The 22,615-nt window shown below is 42.9% G+C and overlaps 1 protein-coding gene across 3 annotated transcripts in view; it reads left to right on the forward strand.

The window, feature by feature from the left end:
* MAML3 (mastermind like transcriptional coactivator 3) overlaps positions 1-22,615 on the forward strand; it is a 274,501-nt gene that overhangs the window by 135,495 nt on the left and 116,391 nt on the right. For all 3 annotated transcript variants that reach the window (XM_081209210.1, XM_081209211.1, XM_081209212.1), the window contains one exon: positions 17,746-19,281. In XM_081209210.1, the coding sequence (XP_081065336.1) occupies positions 17,746-19,281 (1,536 nt within the window). The remainder of the gene's footprint in view (positions 1-17,745; positions 19,282-22,615) is intronic.

The raw sequence follows: 22,615 nt of genomic DNA on the forward strand, positions 1-22,615 counted from the left end.
TTAATATCTCATTATGTTAGAATAGCAATCTCCCAGCAGAACGGCGTTAGCATGTACTGGATGAAGGGCTCCAAAAGAGCAGCCTGGATGTTTTTAAGTGAGATCCTTGATATCTCCCTTTGCTACCAAGTGGAGCGAGAGGAGGTGTTTTTCCTAAGCAGCAGAAATAATTATTTGCTCAGGCAAGAAGCCAAAAGGCCATAATGTTTCCTATATCAGCCTGATATAGTACTTTAAATTAAAAGGAAAACCCTGAAGAATGTCATGTTGGGTTTCTCAAAGCAGCACCAACTAGCACGTCCAACTTTCTAATAAATTTCCTTTAATCTTTCAGGAAGGTTATAAAATTTGGTTTGTTGTGAAATGATTTCATACCAAGATTTCTCTTCCTCTCCCCTTCCCCCAGTCCTGAAAAAAATAGGAAGGCAGTTTATGTCCATATACACAAGTGAAATTTATTTTAATGTATGAGAATGCCAGATACCGAACGTAAGGAAGATTACACATTTTGTATATTCTTAAAGTAAGCTGCATTGCATTTAGTAAAGGGTATATATGGCCAATGATAACTTCAGAACTGTTGAAATTATGGATGGTTCTCCCACTTCCTTATTTATCCAACTTACAATTCTATGCTTTTATGATTTCTGCAGCAACTTGCAAATTCTTATTTTTTAAAATCCTCATGAAAATTCATTAGCGTTTTAGTTCTCTATTTTTGTATGCAGTTTTGACTAATGTTCATGTTTTTGCAGGCAATTTCCCCTAATAGAATGCCTTTTTCACTAAAATATGCATTTTTTGGTTATAGAACAAGTGGAAACACTTACCATGAATTCCTATTCTTGGCGCTTGCTGGAGGCCATATTGCAGCTGGGGATGGCCCCTCCCACTTGCTCAACAGGCAAGTTCTAAACATTCAGACCACCTCACCCAGGAGCAAGAGCCATCCTGCCCCTTCCAGATTGTCCCTCCTTGGCTGCCTTTTGGAAGAAAAGTGGGGAAAGGTGAGGCTTGAAAGGTAACAAGAGGCAAGGTTGATCTGGGCAGACAGGATGGCCCTTTGCCCTGGGGAGGTGGTCAGAAGGTTTAGACCAGGGGTAGGCAAACTAAGGCCCGGGGGCCAGATCTGGCCCAGTCGCCTTCTAAATCCGGCCCACAGATGGTCCAGGAATCAGCATGTTTTTACATGAGTAGAGTGTGTTCTTTTATTTAAAATGCATCTCCGGGTTATTTGTGGGGCATAGGAATTCGGTCACCCCCCCAAAAAAAAAATATAGTCCGCCCCCCCACAAGGTCTGAGGGACGGTGGACCGGCCCCCTGCTGAAAAAGTTTGCTGACCCCTGGTTTAGACCCTGCCCGTTGAGCCAATGGGAGGCACCATCCGAAGCTGCAGAATACCCTCCAGGATCCACTGAGGAACTGTATTGCAAAGTTCAGAGAAGTGTGAATTCCACTCTGCTGCATCATGCCTGGTGCAGTTTCTGGAACTGTTTAAAATACTTTTAAATGGTTCCATTGAAAATAATCAGCACACTCTGTATTGTAAAGGAATCGACACTTATCCACTGAACTGCATGAACGCTCATGTGACACTCTGAAAAACGAACAGGCAAGGGCGCTTTCCTGCAGCAAAGTCCTGACATGTTAAGATCCTTCTTTCACAAATTTGTGAACTTGTATCCCACTTGTTTCACCCGAGTCCACTCCCTGTCCTAGCAAATGGAGGATGAAACAGGCCTTTTCTGCCAGAGAAGGTATTACTTTGCCCTAGGTTACAGTTACATTTCATGCTGTTATTGAGGCACCAGTGGCAACATTTGGGGACACAATTGCATGGTATTGGGAGAGGAAAGCGTTTCCTGTCAAGCCTTAAGGCACAGGAATTATTTGAATAATTGTATCCTGATGCTATATGCTGTTTGGAATAAGACGGGGGCCACCCTGGAAGCCTCTGGGAGCTGTACCTCTGTCTCCCTCAGAAAATGCTGGAGCAACAACAAAACTTGTGGACAGACCATGTCAAGGGGTGAGGGTTGAAGTGTTTACTCGCTTAGTCCACCCTCCCTTCTCAAGGTGGCTGTTAAGGAAGAAGTTGCATGAACAGGGAAAGGGCGTTAGCTCTGTGGTTGGGCATTTGCTTTGCATGCAAAAGATCCCTGGCAGTATCTCCACACAGACCCCTATCTGAAACCCTGGAGAGCCACGGCCAGTCAGTGTAGACCAGTGTTTCCCAAACTTGGGTCTCCAGCTGTTTTTGGTTTATAGCTCCTATCGTCCCTAGCTAGCAAGACCAGTGGTCAGTGATGATGGGAACTGTAGTCCAAAAACAGTCCAAGTTTGGGAAACACTGATGTAGACAATATTGAGCTGAATGGATAAATGGACCGCACTTGGTATAAGGCAGCTTCCTATATTCCTAAATTTAGGCCTTGCGACTGGTTTCATGTGCCTGGAATGGAATGCTGTGATTATGATTATTCACATGCAAGTTTGATTGAGGAGCCCATTTTGTGATCTAAAGGTAGTGCTGGTTTTATTTGTGTGTTGTATTCTTGCAGTGGTTCTCAACCTGTGGGTCCCCAGATGTTGTTGGACTACAACTCCCATCATCCCTTGCTAGCTAGGGGTGATGGGAGTTGTAGTTCAACAACATCTGGGGACCCACAGGTTGAGAAAGGGTGCTTTAGGCGTTTAGGAAAGTGTCATGGGGAAAGGCAGATATTTTCCTTCATGCACTCACTGCAGGGGGAAGTCTAGCCATGTGGTTCACAAGCCAGTCTTGAGCAACTCTGTCAGCCATATAAACCGAGATGGGCCACCAGGTTCACGAACACCTGGCACCTCTGAAAAATGAAACAGCAGACCTAAGCCCAAAGTTAAAATTGTGTACTGCTGCATAAATACTACAAATAATTTATTTTAGTTTCTGTTACACTGGTGTGAACATTCTATGATAATGTGCAAAAGGAAAGTTAACAGGTGGATGCTTAATTAAGTTATTCATAAGAACTGGAAGAAAGAGAGAAACCGTTCTATTGTATTAGAAGTGCAAAACACAGATTACTTCTGACCTCCATTAAAATGTATGCATATCCATGGAGTTTGGTATATTGTACATATTTGAATGCTCTATTCCCATACATTGAAATAATTTCCGTTTCAACATTTTGATGTGTTTCTATGGTAGTTGAAACAATATTAGAGCCCTCCAGTGGGCAAACTCATTTTTCTAGGTTATGGAAATTCTGCTAGGGTAGTGTTTTTATTAACATTTCTTTTGCATTTCCCTTTGTCAGCAAAATGTGTTTTTAGCTTTTGTTCTAAAGAAAAGTAAGGATATTAGACTTCGCAATAGTTGATAAGAGGTGTGCATCCTTGATGCTAGTGGAAAGAGGTCAAATGTTTGAATGAGAAAAATTAAAATTTACATTAGCAATGCTAACTTGGCTCCAGGTTCCTGCGTTAGAAGTTTGTCAACTTGTGGTGCCACATCAATTGTATAATTTGGATTCTCTGAATATACTGCAAAGCCTGTACAATACTGAATAAGAAAGGGACAGCATTCTGCTTCGCTCCTTCTGCAAACCAGTAAATGCAATGTTCTGTGGTTTATAGGTATATCTGGAGCTACATTCACATGTTTCCCTAACTGTTAATTTCCACATTATGTTTGAGCTTCCATACAATTTAGAAGCCACTTCAGAAAACTGATGGAATATAATGCATGCTTAGTGCTCCTTTCTGCGATTTTTGATTCCAGAAAAAAAATGCCTTTGCGGACCCCTTAACATTAACTGTGGGCATAAAATGCTGAAATTTGGGGGTGGTATACCAGCCCTGCTGTTTTCATGGGTGAATCATGGGGGAACAGAGGCATGCATGTGTGAAAAGAATGAGGAGTAGTGACCTGCTGTGCCACACAAATACAAATATTATTTATTTGTGCAGCTAAAGCTGTTACAAAACAAACTAAAAGGCATAAAATGTTACACAGTTAAAGTAACAGATAGGTAGCCGTGTTGGTCTGCCATAGTCAAAATAAAAAAATTCCTTCCAGTAGCACCTTAAAGACCAACTAAGTTAGTTCTTGGTATGAGCTTTCGTGTGCATGCACACTTCTTCAGATTCAAGTATCTGAAGAAGTGTGCATGCACACGAAAGCTCATACCAAGAACTAACTTAGTTGGTCTTTAAGGTGCTACTGGAAGGAATTTTTTTATTTTGACAGTTAAAGTAACTATTTAAACCAGGCAGTCAGATAAGATTTTCCTCCCCGACATAATGTAACTTCTCATCCCCACAAACTTTCCTCCTTAAAATTGCTGCTCTAAAGGCAAAACAGGCCACTTTTCCAGAGTTGCAGGGAGACCTCTCCCATAATAAAAAGTTACGACCTTGGCCAACTTGTTATTTCTGAGTCTAACCAACTTCACAGTGTTGTTGTGATGATAAAATGAGGGATAAAGTGAGGCACTGTAAGAAATTTAGAACTGTGGCTCATAACCTTCCACCTTAAAGGAACCGATTCTATGATCTTGAGATTTAAGCTATTACGGAATATATTTGATGATGGTGCAGTCATGCTGTCCTTCCCTCCAGTTGTTTTTTTTTGTACATATGGAATACTTAGACCCAGATCTATTGTTATGTGGTGTGGCAGTATACCAGATGAGATGTTCCATATGCTTGTCTCTTCCACTCCTGTGTTTATGCCTTTTTTTTCCTGTGGTGTAGTTTGACCTTCTGGTCCATGTTCTTGAAGCTATCCTCCTCGGAGCACACAGCTTCTGTTATACCCTCAGGAAAAAATGTCAAACATAAGCCCTTCCTCTTGGCATCCCCATCTCTTTCAAAGCCTGTCGGCTGTGATCCTCGACATGCTTTGTCAGCTTATTTGCTTCACTGGGGCTTGCTCTAAAACGACACTTGGAAGACCAAGCAGCCAGTGGCCTTTGTAGCACAAAATAAGTTGTTTGCATTCAACAGTCACAATAGTTTCAATGTTAGCAACTGCAGATGCTGCTCTCATTGTCCTAATTTCAGTAGTAGTCTTATGGGCTTGATTCCCTTTCCATGAATGCTAGCTACTGCTGAAACAAATTAGCACTTTGGAGTGTTTTCAGGCCTCCGTTGGAGGAATCTCATAAATCAAATACTGTGGAATTTTTGAAAGCCGTTTCTGGATTCTGGTAAAGTGCAAGGGTGTAAGACTTTCCACAAAGTGGCTTACATCATTTTTTTAAAAACATATTTACAAAACATTGAAATCATCCTCAGAGCAACAGCAGCAAATTCAAGGCTCGTCCCCACTTCACTTGTCTTGTGCATAGAAAAAGCATGGATCCGACTGGTTTTCCACTTGTCCTGTGCTTTCTAGAAACAGGTTCGAGTGGTTTTCTGTTTCACTTCCTCAGGAAAATCCACTCTTTACAGCTGTATTGGAACAAATGTCAATCTGTGAAAAACCCAATTGACATTTCCTCCAATTTCAAGGTAAGGAGCAGGTTTCCCCTGGAGGAAGCAGTGGGAGAAATGTAAATGTGGATGAGCCCTCAGTAATGATATGATAACCTTAAAACTTAAAAACAATACAAGAAGTTGGGGAGGAGGGAACCAAACCTATATATGTTCTGCAAAAGCTCTATGAAGTCTGCTGCCCATGTCTTAATGAAGCAAAAGTCAGAAAAGCCTCAGGCAGGCATTTGGCAACCAAGTGACACCTGTGGCTGTCTTGGATGAAAGAGACTAGAATTGGTATCTTTTTTCCTTTTTTCCAACAAAATCTGGCACTAATGGCAGAGCTTCTTTTGGGTGTATGTAAAGTGCCTTTTCCATGAGGGGAGCTAACCACCGGTTTTAAAAATGGATCTAAGGACAAAGTATTTTCCCCACCTCGCATAGAAGACATGAACTTAGGAGACCGTCAAGTCCATTCCTCAGTCGCCGGCAGAATTATCCACAGATCCACTTATGCTATAGAGAGTTTCCAGAAGCAGAGAGCAGGTGCTCACTGATAAGACTTCTCTGTAGAGCAAATTGTTACAGATTATTCAAGCAAGTAAACTAAGCTGCACACTGCACAGAAGGCAGAAACATGAAGGCGTTCACAATAGCAATGGAAAATCAATGATAGAAACATACTTTGCCCCTAAACCCACCAACCAAAGCTCGGGTATTACACCATTCATTTTTTTCTTCTTTAGCCCTGAAAGAAAATAAAGATTTCCGGAATGGCAGATGCTGTGGTCATAATTACAGTCTTAAACCCTGCTCAGGCATTACTTAGTTCTGCAGAGATGCAGCTCCTTTGCAGTTATTCAATCAAAACATTACTCAAGCCATGATCTGAAGACCACTCATGGAAGGGGGCTCTTAAATGCATGGAATTGCCACCTGTGCACAGGGAATTGTAGTGTTTGTCTCCATATGACTGGCCATCTCTAGAGCTGTAAGAAAGGACGCTGTTGAGAAGCGCACATGTCTTTGCGTCTGTGAACAGACTGATCTTCTGTTAATCACTGTCCCTTATAGCAGTAGACAAAGATAACTCTGGTTTGCCATGACAAAGTGTGTTTCCCTCCGTCAAAGGTAAAGAGGAAAGAGAGAAACTAACTTGCCAACAAGCATTGTACTTTTGTGTACCAAACATACTAAAGTACATATCTTCAAAAATTGATTTCAAAGCTTTTCCAAAGCAGTATGTGCTTGGGCCAAAGAAGTGATGTTACAGTTCCTAGCCAATAGGTGCTTGTGGCAGTTGTATAGAACTCTAGCTCTGGCTTTAGCTCTGATTAGGCCAGGCATAGGCAAACTCTGGCCCTTCAGATGTTTGGGACTACAATTCCCATCATCCCTGACCCCTGGTCCTGTTAGCTAGGGATGATGGGAATTGTAGTCCCAAACATCTGGAGGGCCAGAGTTTGCCTATGCCTGGTTTAGGCATTCCAAAGACCTCACATGGTGATGAAGAACATACCAGCTCTGCCTCTGTGTTGCAGTCCCCATTGCCCTCCATGAGTTACACCAGCCATCACCAACTTGGCACCTTCCAGTTGGACTACAATTTGTGCTCCAAATCATGATGGGCAATGGGAACTGTGACCTGGGAAAGGGCTGAGACTCACCGCTGCTCTCCTTTATGACATGAGAGAATACGGAAAGCTAATACAGGGCTTCTACCTTGGGAATGTGGGTGTACTTCTGTAGGTAGATTTTCAGTTTACACAGGTGTTTTGAGGTGCTTCCAAACCCCTGAAGAAGCTAATTTAAGATAGTGGTCGAGATGTGATGTGGGAGAGGGGAGTAACGTGGCTGTTGCATGCAGCAAGGGCAAGAGTTTTTGAGTGAAAAAGACCTAATTGCCAACATAAATATAATCCTAAAATCTTTTGTCTCTGGACAGGCAAAACCTATTCCGAGAAGTATGTATATTTTTTTTACCACAACAGGATGAAAAGATACAAATGAAAGTCCATTAATGAGAGTAAGGATTAACAGGAGCCCACTTTGTGGATGTGCTGTGGTACATTTCCGCAACACACCTGAAAACAACATACAAAGCTCTGTACTTTTAGGAGCTTTTAGTGGTAAGCTGCTGAACTCTCACAGTGACATTGCCTTGGATCTTGTTTACCCAGTGAAGATCTAGCTATAGAAAACACCATTGTGGGGTTGTTATTGTTTTGCTCTTTTTAAGCAAAATAAAAACAAAAAAAAATAGAAAACGCTCTTAAGATTGTCAAAAAGCACAAGGCTGTTATTGGGATGGGATGTAAAACTTCATTAGCCTCTTGAATATATACAGAGTACTGGATATAGAACTAGCTTCTATAAATTAGGGATATTATTGTGCAAATTCTCCAGGTGGTTCATTGGGTTGATGTGTATTCTTAACTGGGCTTTATTCAATTGTTTTGCTTTAAATTTTGCACCCTGCAGTTGGATCACCTGTAACCAATATTTTAAATCAATAAAAGAAATAAAAAGAGGGTGTCATTTATGATAGCAACTAGTAATAAACCTAAAGGCTCTTTTATGTCCGTTTTTATCCATTTGCTTCAGTTTTAAAATACTTTCTTCTCAAAGTAAATATCAGATGCAGTAGTTTTTATATGAAGTGCAGACAAGCTAGATGTGTATTAGTCACTGGTATAATTTGGAGACATGCATGCCGTAGGAAAGCAGGGATATTCTTAGATTCATTAATTATAAGGAGATACCTTGAAGTTCAGGGCAGCAGTGGTTAATCTTCAGATGTTGTTGGATTCCAGGTCCCATCAGCTCCAAAAAGTATGGCCGACATTCAGAGTTGATGGTAGTTGTAATCCAACAACATGAAGGGTTTTAGGTTCCCTTCAACCAATCCAGTTTTGGGGGTTTGTTTAAACAACAATACATTTTCCATTGCTGTTGATTCTGATTTTCTTTTGTTAACACTGGTTCTTTTTTATTGTTCAAAAGAATTAGAAATTATTTCCCCTCCTGTAGCAGGTGGTCAGGTAGGCAGTGGCATTCACCTGACCTCTGGTCACTTGTGTCACTCCTGCAAGCCAGGATGGAGAGGGGGAGCAGTGAGGAGGTAGTAAGGTCTGCATGGTGCAATTGCACCAGCAAGAGCACTGGATTGGCGCTGCCTGTGTTATGCACCACACTGACCTCACCCTACCAACTGCTGCTGTTCACTTCCACAGTGGCCAGCATGTTAGCTGTTAGCCTCTTTCTAAGGGCCTCTATGGTCAATTCCCCAGTCAATAAGCAGACCTTCCTGCCCCTTTTTGCTGCTTTTTGGTGTACGATCTGCATGTGTTCCCTCAAGGTTGCTGCGTAACATTGTTTAGGTGTGAAAAATATACTCGGGGAGATACCAGGTTGAATCCAATGTAGCGCTATGTGAACGTTTTGTCAGCTCAAGGATTTCTGCCTGCACAATGAAATGTTCTCCCCCTAACCTTCCCCTGCAACCCCTAAATATATTCTAGGCAATGGCATAGCATGAGTGGGCTGCCCTGGGCAGTGATAGGAGACTCTATAACCCTGCTTCTAGGGGTATCTTGGGAGTCCCATACATTCATATGAAGTACAGGGCAAAGTCTTCACACAGGGTAAAGTGAAGTCCATGTACAGCTTGAGCTCTCACATAAATAAAGAGCCACTTAATTATGCGGCATATATATAAATCCAGCAGCTGTTCAAAGTATGCAAAGTTTACCTTGTAATCTTGAAACCCATTTAGTTAAAAGTAAGTATTGTTATTGTAAATGGAATTTACTGCCAAGGAATTGTAGAGAGGATCATAAACTGCCAAGTCCCCATCTATTTTTGTGAAATAATCACTATCTAAGTATTCTAGATACAAACTTTGGGCATCCATAATAAAGACACCTCTGTGAACAGAAGTATATTTTAATAGGATGAGCAGGGAAATTGCTTCTTTAAGTGACGTGACTATGGAAACTGAGTGTAAATAAAGAGCAAGGCAGCATTTCAGTCTGAAGTCAAAGACAGGAAGTGGGCAGAGCTCTCTGAGACCAATGACAAAATTTCTTCCCTGACATAATCATTACACTGGGGTCCAGTTGAGTTTGCAGATAATTTAGTATTGAAAAAATTAATTAGACCTGTGCCTGTAATTGCTGCAAACATTCCCAAGGGACTCTGTATTCTTGGTCTCTGCTTCAGAACCTATTATTTTGTGTGTTTACATTAATGTTTGCTGCTTTCCCGCATGTTAAGTAGACCAAAAGTGAAGAAATGAAAATACTACCCTTTAATACTGATGGAAAACACCAGGACTGTTATGGGATGCTGACGCATATATAGTCAAATACTGTCCACAGAATTCACACCCATATCATAATAAGTCTCAGCTGCAACATTTCAACCATGCAAAAGTGATAGGTTTCTGCACCCCAAGCACTACATGCCTTCATCCAGGGAAGCAAGAGGCATTATTGCAGTTCAAGGAAGTTCCAGCCATACAAAAGCACTTGAGGAACAGAGGGGTAAAATGGAGAGGTAAAATGGAGCGTTCTGGAAGAGGGCAGGGAGCATCCATGGTGCAACATTATGTGGAGCTCCCACTTGTATGGATGCTAATGTAATGCTAAGTATGTTTGGTACTTTTGACTTTACGCTACAATATACATGGGGCTACATTTTAAAGATCCTTTGAAAGCTACAGCTGGTAAAAATGCATCTACTAATAGGGCCAGAGGGTCGTCAAATATAGCACAAATTTCATCAGCCTCTTTGGTTATCAGTTCATTTCCAGGCTCAGTTCAAAGTGCTGGTGTTTACTTTTAAAACCCTAAATGGTCTGGGACCAAATTATTTGAAGGACTGCATTCACCAAAATGAACCCACCCAAGACCTGCTATTGACTTCAGGGGGCTTACTCTCTGGCCCACTACAAACAGAAATAAGATGGGCAGATACCATATAGAAGGACTTTTCACGGGTGACCCCATATCTTTGGAACCCTCTTTTGTGAAAACTCTACCAATCTCCCTCTTGGGAAATCTTCATGCAAACCTTGAAGACTTTGTGAAGCCATTTCTGAATGATTTTATTCTGACTTTAAAGGGATTTCATTGATGTGTTTCTCACACTTCGTTCATTGTGACTTATTGTGGTTGTAAATCTTATTTTGGTAAACTCTAGAGAGGGCTTTGTCCTAAAAGGTGGCACATGAATATCTGAAATAATTTACTACCCTTGTGGTCACTTGCTTTTTGCTTCCAATTGTAGGCATGGAGTCTAAGGAACATTGTGGTTATTTTAGAGGTAGGTTTATGCAGCCAATTTCTGCTTTGCTGAAGCATTTTTAAAATATGACATAAGAAATGTTTAGCATATGAATTGGGTAGTTCATCCCCTTCCCCTTTATCACACATTCATGTGATTATGACTGAGAAAAGTCAAAAGCTGGCCCAGTAATCTGACATTCGGCAGTGCATTTCTCATCCTTTGTTAAGGACAATTCGCGTTTCATTGACTACGTGAAATGTGGAGTTAGTTAAGACAACCCAAAGTCCAGACACCTTCCTTGCTCCTTATTTCTGATTGTGGAGAAATATAATCTGGACGCTGCCTGCTAATCTCTTTGGAGTGTGTTAGATGGAGGATATTTCCCCTGTGAAGAGGTTGAAGTATTTGACCTCAATACACATTCCAGACTCACAATTCTGTGATCCTAATACTCAATCATCGCTGCAGGAATGTAAGTTCATTTGAGCACAAATGACAGCGTAGCTCAACTGAAATGACACAGAGAATAAGAAACATCAATTTTAATAGAGATTTGAATCAAGGGATGATGAAGAATGTAGCACCCTTTGTTCTTTCTTCAAACCTGTGTCTTAGTGGAAGCATTTATGGATGTGTTTATTTATTCACGTATAAGATACAGGCACACTGGTGATCAATCCTATGCACCTTTTAACACCACCACATACAATGCCATAATCTCGGTGCACTTGATTATTTCTGTCCTTGTCCAGGTTGTCAAACCAAAAATCCCATTATAGAAGATTCCTGGGAGCTCCAGTTCTGCAGATTCATGGGCTCCTTGGTACTGTGAAGTAATGGATGTTCTGTTGTGTTATTGGTCCCCTGTCAGCACTTGTTTGCGATTTTTTTTTCAGCTGGAAGAACCTGAAGTGGTTTAAAGACAGCAAAGTTGGTGGAAGCATGCCCATTATATGCCCAGTAGATTAAAGTCTCTGTGATAACAATTGGAGCCTCCCTGTCTATGGTCTTGCTGACCACTGAGCTTAGAGTGGGCGGAAATGGCACAAAATGCTATGAAGTCTGTTTGACTTTTATGGTCAAATGTGAAGCCGAAAGAGAATTCAGCCTCTGAGCTTGTTTTGAAGGAGCAATAAAAGCGCTAAACAGCAGCAGCCCTGGTCACTCCCTATACATAATTGAAATAGCTGCCCACTGAAGTCAGAATGAGATCGGGGTGGGTGGGGTGGGGAGGGAGCTGTGTAAGTGGCTCTGACTGTTGCTATAACAACAGCACCTTGGTCTAATTTCTTCTGAAAAATGACTTGCTGCTAGTGGGATGAAGTGGAGCAGCTTTTTGCAGCAGATGAAAGCTCTGTCGACAGCCTTAAGTGCTCCCTTGTTTATGTAGTGCATACTCCATGGTGTGGCCACTATAGTCCTGCTGAAAATTCCAAGATGAGCTAGACCACGTGTGGGTGTGTATGTGTGTTGTAATGTGTAGATATACTTTTTAAACTATTAATAAATAGCTCCATAAAGTTTAGCGGTCTCCTAGCCCAGGACCAGGTTCCTCCTCTTATAAATGGCTTATAAATAACCCAATACTCACTCATGTCCACCAAAGTCTACTGCTTTGGGAGTAAAAATACTTTGCCCCTTTTTTTTCTTTTTTTCTTTTTTGGTAATGCTATTCCAGGGCACCCCACCTCATAGGGAACAATGGATGTCAGTTATTTCCACATGTAACATATCCATAGAAACTAATGGATGTTCATTAAATTAAGGCACCCCAATTCCCATGAGATTTTGCAATTCCTGCAACTCTATCCGTTGCCTGTGAACAAAGCTAAAGTCTTACCGCCATGCTCATCCTTTATGCCAGTTTTAAGTAACTTGATTTGTGCAGCATCGGATGACATGCACAAGCAAGAATTTGTCTATGTTTATATGTCATGGCAAACCATAGTTTGAATAGTTTACTGTGAACGTGGAGATTGTACCTGTTTCACTCCTCCCCTAGCGTGAATGGGAGCAACAAGTCACAACATTGGCTTAGTGTTATGTCAAGACTGAGGGACGTGCTTTGTTTCACTCCAAAGAAATCACAGTGGTTTAGATGTAGCACAAAGCTAGGGATTGTGTGTTGTTCCTGCTTGCACTAAGGAAGGAGCAAAGTGAAAGCCAAACGGTGTTTTTATGGTAAACCATTAGCTGTTGTTTACCATGACACGCAAATGGAGCCACTGGTTCATTTCAGGGAGGGGAAAATACACCCACCCACCCACCTCACACACATTTATTTTCAACAGTTTTGTGGGAGTGTGGTAGGGCTTTCTTCAGTCAGAGCTCACCGGAACTGAGTTCCAGCACCTCTTTGGTGTGTTCTGGCACCTTTTTAGTGTTGTGGTGCCATTCCCTAGCATGCTGCTTGGGGCTGCATGACAGAGGCGGTGGGTGGCCTGGCAATTGGGCGGAGGTTGGTTGCATAAGGTGGCAGCTGATATTTCCTTGCAGCAGTGGGGTAAGTGGGCGTAGAAGAGAAGGTCTTCCCCCTGAAAAAAGCTCAACAACTACAGATTCTGTAGTGTGAAGCTGCATTTGGAGTAGTAGCTATTTTCAGTTGAGGAGTGTCTACAACGTAAAGAAAGGTTGGGGAACCTTTTCCAGCCCATTGGCCAGATTCTGTGATGGATAGCCTTTAGGGCAGGGATTGGCAACCTAAGGTCCATGGGCCACAAGCGGCCCACGGGGGTCATTTAACCGGCCCACGAGCCAACCCCAAACTGAGCTGCCCACTCGGCGAGTCCCTGCGTGCTGTGCTAAACTGGCACAGCGTGGCATGGGGATTCGTTTCTGCGGCGCTGGAAATCGTGTCTGTGTGGACACTGGAAATCGTGGGCATGCGGGCACGATCCGGCCCACGGAGGGATCTCCACTGGAATGAACCAGCCCAAGTGAGGTAAACCTTGCTGACCCCTGTCTTAGGGGGCAGGGGCTGCAGGCTAGAGGCCAAAGGCACTTGTAAAGAAGAGATGGATTCTTACCTTTATACAGTAGGTTATATTCCAGCCATGCCAAAGCCACACACACACACCTACCTCTGCTGAGGAAAGCAAGCAGCGTTATCAGAGCGCAAGGGCACATTCCAGCCAGGCAAAAGCACCCAAGGAGGGCATGGAGCAGGACCAGCTTGAAGAAGGACCAGTTAGGAAGACCTGATGGGTCACATAGGGCCTCTGGGCATGTGGTAAAGGGACATGCAGTGAAGCTGTAGTGGGATTTTTTGGGAATTTATTGGAGACCTTTGAGATCAGCAGCCTGGTCATCTTATTTCCTTAAAGTGTGTTAATGTAATTGACCACAGTTTAATCCTTGACATCACACCCACTTGTTCAGATGAGAAGTGATCATATCCCCCAATTCATTTTCAATGCTGAAGTGCTCAGGGGATATTTAGGTTTTAAGTGGCAGGCAACCTGCTAGGTTACTGAGTCGAGGGTCTACAGAGGAGTGTGGGAAGCACACAATAGCATCAGACTTCATTATGCACCATCCATTTGACAGGGGAAGAAACAATAAATGTAACCCATGCCCGAAGGATGCGTCACTCCCTTGGGAAGAAAGCAGCAACTCCGTCAACCTCATTCCACCTGCATTTCATTTCACGCAACTGTCCCAGGCTAGATTTGAACTGAGGTTGTCGGCTGCACCTCTTTACCTGTAAGGAGGCTGACTATCCTTACTTTACCTGTAAGGAGGCAGCAAGCAACTGTCTCAATTGCTTGCTGAATTACCTTTGACGATGCTCCACTATTTGTACATAACCTAACTGATGTAAAGTATGTATGTAATAAAAAGGGTTTCTGGTGTTAGGAATGCATACTTTGTCCACAGGAAGAAGTTGCTGATTTGAGAAAAACACCAGGGAAGGAGGGAATGACAGTTATTTGCCTATGGAAGCAGTGTAGGCATACAGGGCCAAATACCTCAGGCTAAGGAATGTTTGCTTAATTTTGTTTATTGATTTTGCATAGCAACCTATTACATAAATTGCAAAACTAAATATAAAAGGCAATTGGACATTGCCAGATCCAAGAGTAGTTTGAGGTAGCAAAGTGGAGCAGCAGAATTTGGAGCTGTGCCACTTCGGACTGCAAGTGGGAGAGTCATATTTTTGAATGTTCCCCCATGTAAAAGGAAAGAAAAAGAGCTATCAGATCAGTGCAGCAGGGAGCTGGGTAGGTTAATTTTATTTTATTTTTTTTTTACTAGAGGCAAGTGTTTGTTTAAGCACATTTTTTAAAAAAGTGTTTTACCTGCAGTCTGAAGTGGTACCATCCATCATTCTGCCATGTCACTCTACCACCTCATTCTTGGTAATGTGTAGAAATGCACCAAACTGACTATCACCTTTAACATATCTCGTTGCTAAAGGATTATAATACTCCCTTGTAAGGAAAAGCAACAGGCACAAAAATAAAGAAACAGGAAAGGGAAGGGCAGTAGCCAAGCTCAGCACATCAAAAGAGCAGGAGAAAAGGGAAGCAGATCAGATAGAATCCACTTTTCCTCACAGAGAAACAGAAGAATTTTATTACTGGAGTGTATGAACATGCTTTGTAGAACGAGTAGCCAGCAGTATCTGAGGCATGAAACTTATTTGGAAGAGACCGCAGCTGCAAGTCATTTCTCCAGCTTTGTCTTAAAAACGTTGTCCAATGTGTTTAAAGAGAGTTAAGAAGACAGACTGAAGTGACAGGCTTTTTGAAGCATCTTCCTTCCACATTAGAAGAGTTGTTTTTCATCCCAGTGCCATCACTTTAGTGGTAGTAAAAGGGCTTAAGTGGGATTGAAGTGGTGCCTGAGCCTTGTCTTGTGAATGTAACTCTCAGTGGAATGACACTAAACAATGCAGGAAAACCAGTGAGTTGAGATAGTGGTATCTCACAATTAAGGCAACAGTGGCAATAAACTTCCTTATCTACCCCAGGCAAGAGAAGGACGGCAAAATGTAGGTCCTTATTTCAAAATGGCTGCAAGCTGAGAAGCGGGATTTGCAGAACCGATTGGGTTCTGCAAATACAGGACATTTATTGGGTGCCGCTTCCAAGAGGGTGATTGAGATGAGGCCTGCCTTTGCTTTGCCACCAAGTATATAAAGGCTGGTATGTGTTGCTGTAGAAAACGAGGTGGGTAAAGGAAAGCTGAGCCAAATTCATGGTATATTATTAATTTTTATTATTTAAATATTGTGTTAGCCACCTTTGGCAAAAATCCCCCTGACGCCATTTTTACACCCCCAAACCAGGATGTTTCAGGAATTTTCCTGACGTATGGCAAGCCTAGCTCATGACAAATGCTTTACATAAAAAGAGGAGAGGATGGTGCATTTCAGAACATCTGGCAGAATTTCTTAGAACTTTGTGCAGAAAGTAGATCCCTTTCTCTTGTGCCGCCCACCCATCTACACTGTGTTTGGTTTTTTTTGTTTTTTTAAAAAAAATATTTTTAAAATCCCCTTCCCCCCTTCCTTCTGTAACTCTGTAACTGGGAAATGGGGAGAGGAATTATTTTATAGTAGAAATATCAAAAACTTTGAATTAAAAAAAACCTCCTTTGGAGGCTGAAAGGGACAGGGGAGGTCCATTGCATGCATGGAAGTCTGTTGTACCAGCAGAGCTGCAATGTTCAATACAACCGCTAGATTATAAATATAAGAATCCACTGGAAGGCAGTAGCAGTCCATACACATGTCAGTTATCAAAACTGAGAATTTATGTTAGCATCACTGATGACAGAGTCCCGGATGGGGAACCTTTGCAGCTGAAGGGGCCAATATTCTCTCATGGAAAAGGTTCCTGAGCCACTTACTAGTGATGGGCATGGCCAAATGTAAAAATTGGGGGGAGAAACAAATGCAACTCTTAGCTTTATGCAATACAGTGGTGCCTCGCAAGACGAAAAGAATCCGTTCTGTGATTCTCTTCGTCTAGCGGTTTTTTCGTCTTGCGAAGCAAGCCCATTGAAGGATTAGCAGATTAGTGCTATTAGCGGCTCATCTGCTGATCGGATCAGCTGATAAGCGGCTTAGCGGCTTAGAAAAAGGGGGGGAGGGAAAAAAACCAGCAGGAACTCGCAAGACATTGTCGTCTTGCGAAGCAAGCCCATAGGAAATTCGTTTTGCGAAGCACCTCCAAAACGGAAAACTCTTTTGTCTAGTGAGTTTTCCGTCTTGTGAGGCATTCGTCTTGCGGGGCACCACTGTAGGCTGCATGCAAGCCATGCACAATTCAGAGGTTTCTATACACACCTTTCTCCATCAATGAAAGTAGGAAACACTACTGCAGTTCAGGGACACAATTCCAGTCAAGCAAAATCACTAAAGGAGGGTGTAGAAACACACTTTGTGTGCCCCCTACCCCCAACTGCTATACCCTTTTTGCCCTGTTTGCTCCTTTCTTTCTCCCACATGGCTCTTTATCACCGACAGAACATCTATCCAGCATGCTACGCAGGTGCAAATGCTGAGAATGCTATAATGCTGAAACCTTGCAGGCTCCACCTGTAGCTTAAGTATTAAAGTAGGTCTGTAGAACAAGGAGGACTCTGTGAGCACCATGAAACAAACATTTCCAGTACTGATGACTGAAGCAAGATGTATGAAATAGCTGTTTTTGTTTTCCATTGCATACACTACATTTCTTTTGCCCCATTAACATCTCTAGTGATACAGATTTTCCCCTCCTCTTGGAACAGTATGAACATTGAAAATGATTCTTTGGCCAGAAACAGGAAGAATATTAATTGTGTACCCCATGGTGAACAATGGCTGTATCACTCAGCACTTGATGGGGGAGTGTTGTGTGCCAATGAGGCACAGAGAGAAAGTATACAGCTTATGAATTATAATAAATTTTCTGTGAGTATAGTTTATTGCATAGAGTGTTTTTTGTTTATGAAGGGCAGAAGTGTGAGCAAGAGTCTAATTAATGATTTTGTTCTGTTTCTTCAAGCTTCAAGAGACGGTGAAGAGAAAGTTGGAAGGAGCACGCTCACCCCTCAATGGCGAACAGCAGAATGGAGCCTGTGACAGTAGCTTCTCCCCAACCAGCAAGCGGATACGGAAGGATGTACCTGGGATTGAGGGAATCAACAGCTTGCCCAATAATTTGCCTTTGCCTTCTATTTCCCCTCTTCACCAGCTTGACATAAAACCATCACTGCCCCTGCAGAACAGTGGAACTCATGCTGGTGGTCTGGATGACCTGGGTAAAAACGGTGGACTTCCAGAGATAAAACTCCCAATCAATGGATGCACAGAGCTTGAGGATAGTTTTAACATCCTGCACAACAACAGCAACAACAACAGCAAGGAGCTAAAACAAGAGCCCTTGGATGATCCTAGCTGCATGGACAATTCTGACACATCACTTTCAAATCAGAATAAACTTTTTTCAGACATTAACCTGAATGATCAAGAGTGGCAGGAGTTAATAGATGAGCTGGCTAACACTGTTCCAGAGGATGACATACAAGATTTGTTCAATGAAGACTTCGAAGAGAAAAAGGAGCCTGAATTTCCCAGACCAGCCACTGAGATTCAAGAGAGTGCGAGTGTTAAAAGTGACCCATCACATTCTCCATTTGCCCATGTTCCTCTTGGGTCTCCCCAGGTAAGGCCTTCTTCGTCAGGTCCTCCATTTTCAAATGTCCCTACAGCATCTAGCATACCTTCTGTCTCTAGTGCGCCCCCAGCTCCACTCTCTGACAGCTCACCAGCAAATTGTGTGGTTCAGTCACCCCAGACTCCTAACCAAGCACATACCCCAAGCCAAACTCAGTCAAGGCCGGGTAATGGTTATCTCATTAATCCAACAACAGTGGCAACAGCTGCCCCAGGGCCTGGCCAAGTGGCTGTGCCCAGCACTGACTTATCTCCAGCTGAACAGCTTAAACAGATGGCAGCACAGCAGCAGCAACGAGCTAAGCTCATGCAGCAAAAGCAACAACAGCAGCAGCAGCAGCAGCAGCAGCAGCAACATCCAAATCAAGCATCTAGTTGGTCTCCAGTGGGGCCTCCATCTAGTCCTTATGGAGGACCCTTCAGTACAGACAAACCAAATAGCCCAATGATATATCCCCAAGCCTTTAACAACCAAAATCCTGTAGTGCCTCCTACGGCAAGCAACCCACAAAAGACTACGATGAATAACTACCTCCCTCAAAACCACATGAATATGATCAGTCAGCAGCCAAATAATCTGGGTACAAACTCCTTGAGCAAACAAACCAATATGCTTTCTTATGGCAACACTAAACCTCTGACTCATTTCAATGCTGACTTGAGTCAAAGAATGACTCCACCGATGGCCAATCCCAGCAAGAATCCCATGATGCCATACATGCAGCAGCAGCAGCAGCCCCAACAACCGCAGATGCAGGCTCAAATGACGCATTTGAGTGAGGAGCAAAAGCGCATGCTTATCATGAAGCAGAAAGGAATGATGAACCAGACGATGGCTTATGGAACACTTCCCTCCCTTGGTCAGGTAAGTGTGAGCAGATAACGCTCTTTTCATGACTTAATTCATTACTTTGTTGCAAAATCCAAGAGGGAGTGTGTGTGCTTAAGTCAAGGGTCACTAGGTACTTTTGGAATTTGAGAGTGTGCTGTGGCTGCCAGCCACAAACATGGCTGCCGTGGATGTATAGCGTGACACAAAATGGCTGCTGAGGTGAAACGGTAAAAGACAAAATGGGCGTTATGGGCTGTGGTATAGAATAAAATGGCTGCTACATCTTAAAGAGCAGGAAAATGCCACAGTGATCATTAGTTGGTCGATCAGTGTGGCATTTCATTGTCGTTGTGGGGTGAGTCATGTTTGACTTGTGTGCCTTTGCTTTGGAGGGAAAGAGGGTTCTAAGGATATGAGTGATCTCTCAGGAGTGGAGAGTTGCTATGGACTTGCTAACGGATGGCCTCTTGTTAATGCTAGCACAAACCACTTTTACAATATCAGAACAGTAAGTAATTTTCCTGACCTAGCTGTGAGGCAAAGGCTGGCAATTCATGTGTCCATGTGGCAATGGTGTGCAATGGCATGTGTTTACTAGGTGCCAGAAGTGTGGCCAAATGAAAAAGGGCGAAGGGCTCCTGCACCTTTAATATTTGGATTAATATTTGGCTTGAGCTACAAGCTACACCTGCTAAAATTTCCTCTCTCCACAACTATTAAAAGCAGGAGCTCTTGTCATCTCCTTTACCTGTCCACCTTATTTGCCCATAAAGGACAACCACCATCCTCTGCTCATGGCAGATTCCAAAAGAAAAGCCACTAGTTGCCGTCTGTACAAGGTGGATTGTGAGGCTATTGGTGCTCCTGTCCTCATCCATGTACAAGTCCTCTTCCACGTCATTGTTCATTGTGTGGTCTATCACCTTAGAGACCACAGCTGTGAAAGTGAATAAGCACCTGCCCCGGCATTGTAGTTATTTGCTTCACTGTAGAATACTGTAGTCTCATCTGCGAAATAAGAACATAAGAGGGGTGCAGTTTGATCAGACCAGTGGCCCACCAACACCAGCATCCAGTTCTCAAAGTGTCCAGCCTGATGACTATGGGAAGCCCACAAGCTGCACCCAAGGGCAACAGCACTCTTCTTGCTTGTGATTCTCAGCAGCTAGCATTCGGATGCACATTGGTGCTTCTGGCAGTGGACATAGAGCATAGCCATAGCTGATAGCCTTATCCCCCATGGTTTTTGCCAAATCCTCTTTTAAAGTCGGTGGCCATTAATGCATATTGTGGAAGAAAATTCCATAGTTTAACTCTGTGCTGAAGATTTGGAGCATTTTCTTTTGTCTGCCCCAAATCTTCCAATCATCTCTGTGGGTAGAGAACCTTTTTTTCAGCCTGATAGCAATGTTACAAGACCTGTATGCCGGCAGTGGGCAGGGCTGGAGAAGAAAGTGGGCAGAGCAATGGATGTGACTTCTACCTTCGTACACTAGGCCACATTCCAACCACACAGAAGTGTGTATACCCACTACACTCCTCTCTCCAGCCAAGCAGGCAAGGAGCACGAACACAGATCAAGGACACATTCCAGCCAGGCAAAAGCACTTGGGGAGCGCTCAGAGCAGGCCTGGTGAAGGGCATGGCCAAGGAAGGAAGGAGAGTCCTGAGAGGCAGATAAAGAGCTCGGAGGGGGGCACATTAGGTCCCTGGGACTGATATTCCCCACCCTGACTTAAAACCTTTTTTATTTTTCTGAGTATGGCCAAACAGGGCAAGCTTCGTGTTCCTTACAAGTTAAAAGATGATATTTAAAAAACAACCCTTGATTTCAAGGTAAAATGTTGATACAAGCTCAAGAAAGAAATCATACTTGTACCTCATAACCCTCTGCCCCAATATCTCATTTAGCTCACCTTCAAATGACCTGAGCAGAAATAGAACCCTAATGTTTCCATATTGAAAGATCTTTCCAGTCCCAGTGGGCCAATTTAGAGGCACACAAGAGAAAAGATTGGCTTAGGTGGGAAAGGTAAAACAGTAGCCTTCCATCTGGAATGTATTTCCCCTTCTTTCTCTTACTGTTTTCCTGAAAAATGTTTGTTGATTGACCTCCCTATGCAGTCAGGAATAATTGTTCCTCACAATGATGGGAAAAGATCTGCTGATAACATAGAGCTAAAGTCACAAAGCACTTTCTGTCCTCTTCTCCCTACATCAGGAAACAAAGAGAATCAAGGATGGCTAGAATCTCTTACCTTACTTTTATTCTGTCCTTTATAGAAACAATAATAGGAAAAGAGGGAAAAAATACCCTCCTTTCTTCTTTTTGAAACTGTCTCCAAAATGGGGGCATATCACTGCATGGTTAATATCTTTTATTGTGCTTTACTGTACATTTCTTCTAACCTGTACTCTCACAATAAACTAGTGCTGTATGTATTTTAGAGCTGCCAGATTAAAAGCTACATAGAGGCCATTATTCCTACAGAGAAGCCTTCCCCAAACTGGTGCCCTCCAGATTTTTTTGGGACAGCAGCTCCCATTAGGCCCAGCCAGCACAGCCTGAAGTTGTAGCCCAAAACATTTGGAGGATTGGAGAAGGCTGCTACAGAGCAATGCAAGAGAGTTCATTCTTTAGCACTACGCCTGATCTAGAATCAATAGTAGCTTAGCTGTGCAGTTGTTTGCGGGGAAGGAAGGGAGCCTCTCTTTATGTGTCAAAAACCTGTTGCTCTTCATTTGGCTGATTGAAAATGGCATAATTGTTCCTACCAACAACACAGCCTGCGCTGCTTCTGTGGTATTGTGCAGGGCACACAGTCCACAAAGAAATGTGCAAGACCCCACACTGTGTGCATTATTGAAACCTTCATTCTCTGATTCCTTGTTGTGCCCTACACATCTATGATACTAAAGTGGGAAGAGAGAGAGAGAGAGAGAGAGAGAGAGAGAGAGAGAGAGAGAGAATGAATCCTTAGTGGGCATGCCTAAAGGGACATACACCAATGCCACTATGACTATTGTCAGAGTAATGGGATTTTTAAAAATGAATGCAGCCAGAATGAAGTAAAGCCCCAGAAACAATGCTGTGATCATATACTGGGCAGATAGTAGCAATCTTATATGGGACATGCTAGCGTTCCAGGGCCATCTATGCTGATAGCTTATCAGAATATCTTAATGTGTGCCCCTCCTGCCGCATATGGCACTTGGCACTGTTTTGTATGCCATGTTAGCGACATGAACACCCTGCAGAGAGATCAGTAGCACACAACCTTCATGTTAACATGTCAGTGAGTAGCTGGTGCTCTGGCTTGTTTTCTCGGCTTTGATGAGCTTCATTAATTATACTAAAAGAAAAGAA

Source organism: Podarcis bocagei, assembly GCF_964188305.1.
Source record: "Podarcis bocagei genome assembly, chromosome: 9".
Classification (NCBI taxonomy): domain Eukaryota; kingdom Metazoa; phylum Chordata; class Lepidosauria; order Squamata; family Lacertidae; genus Podarcis; species Podarcis bocagei.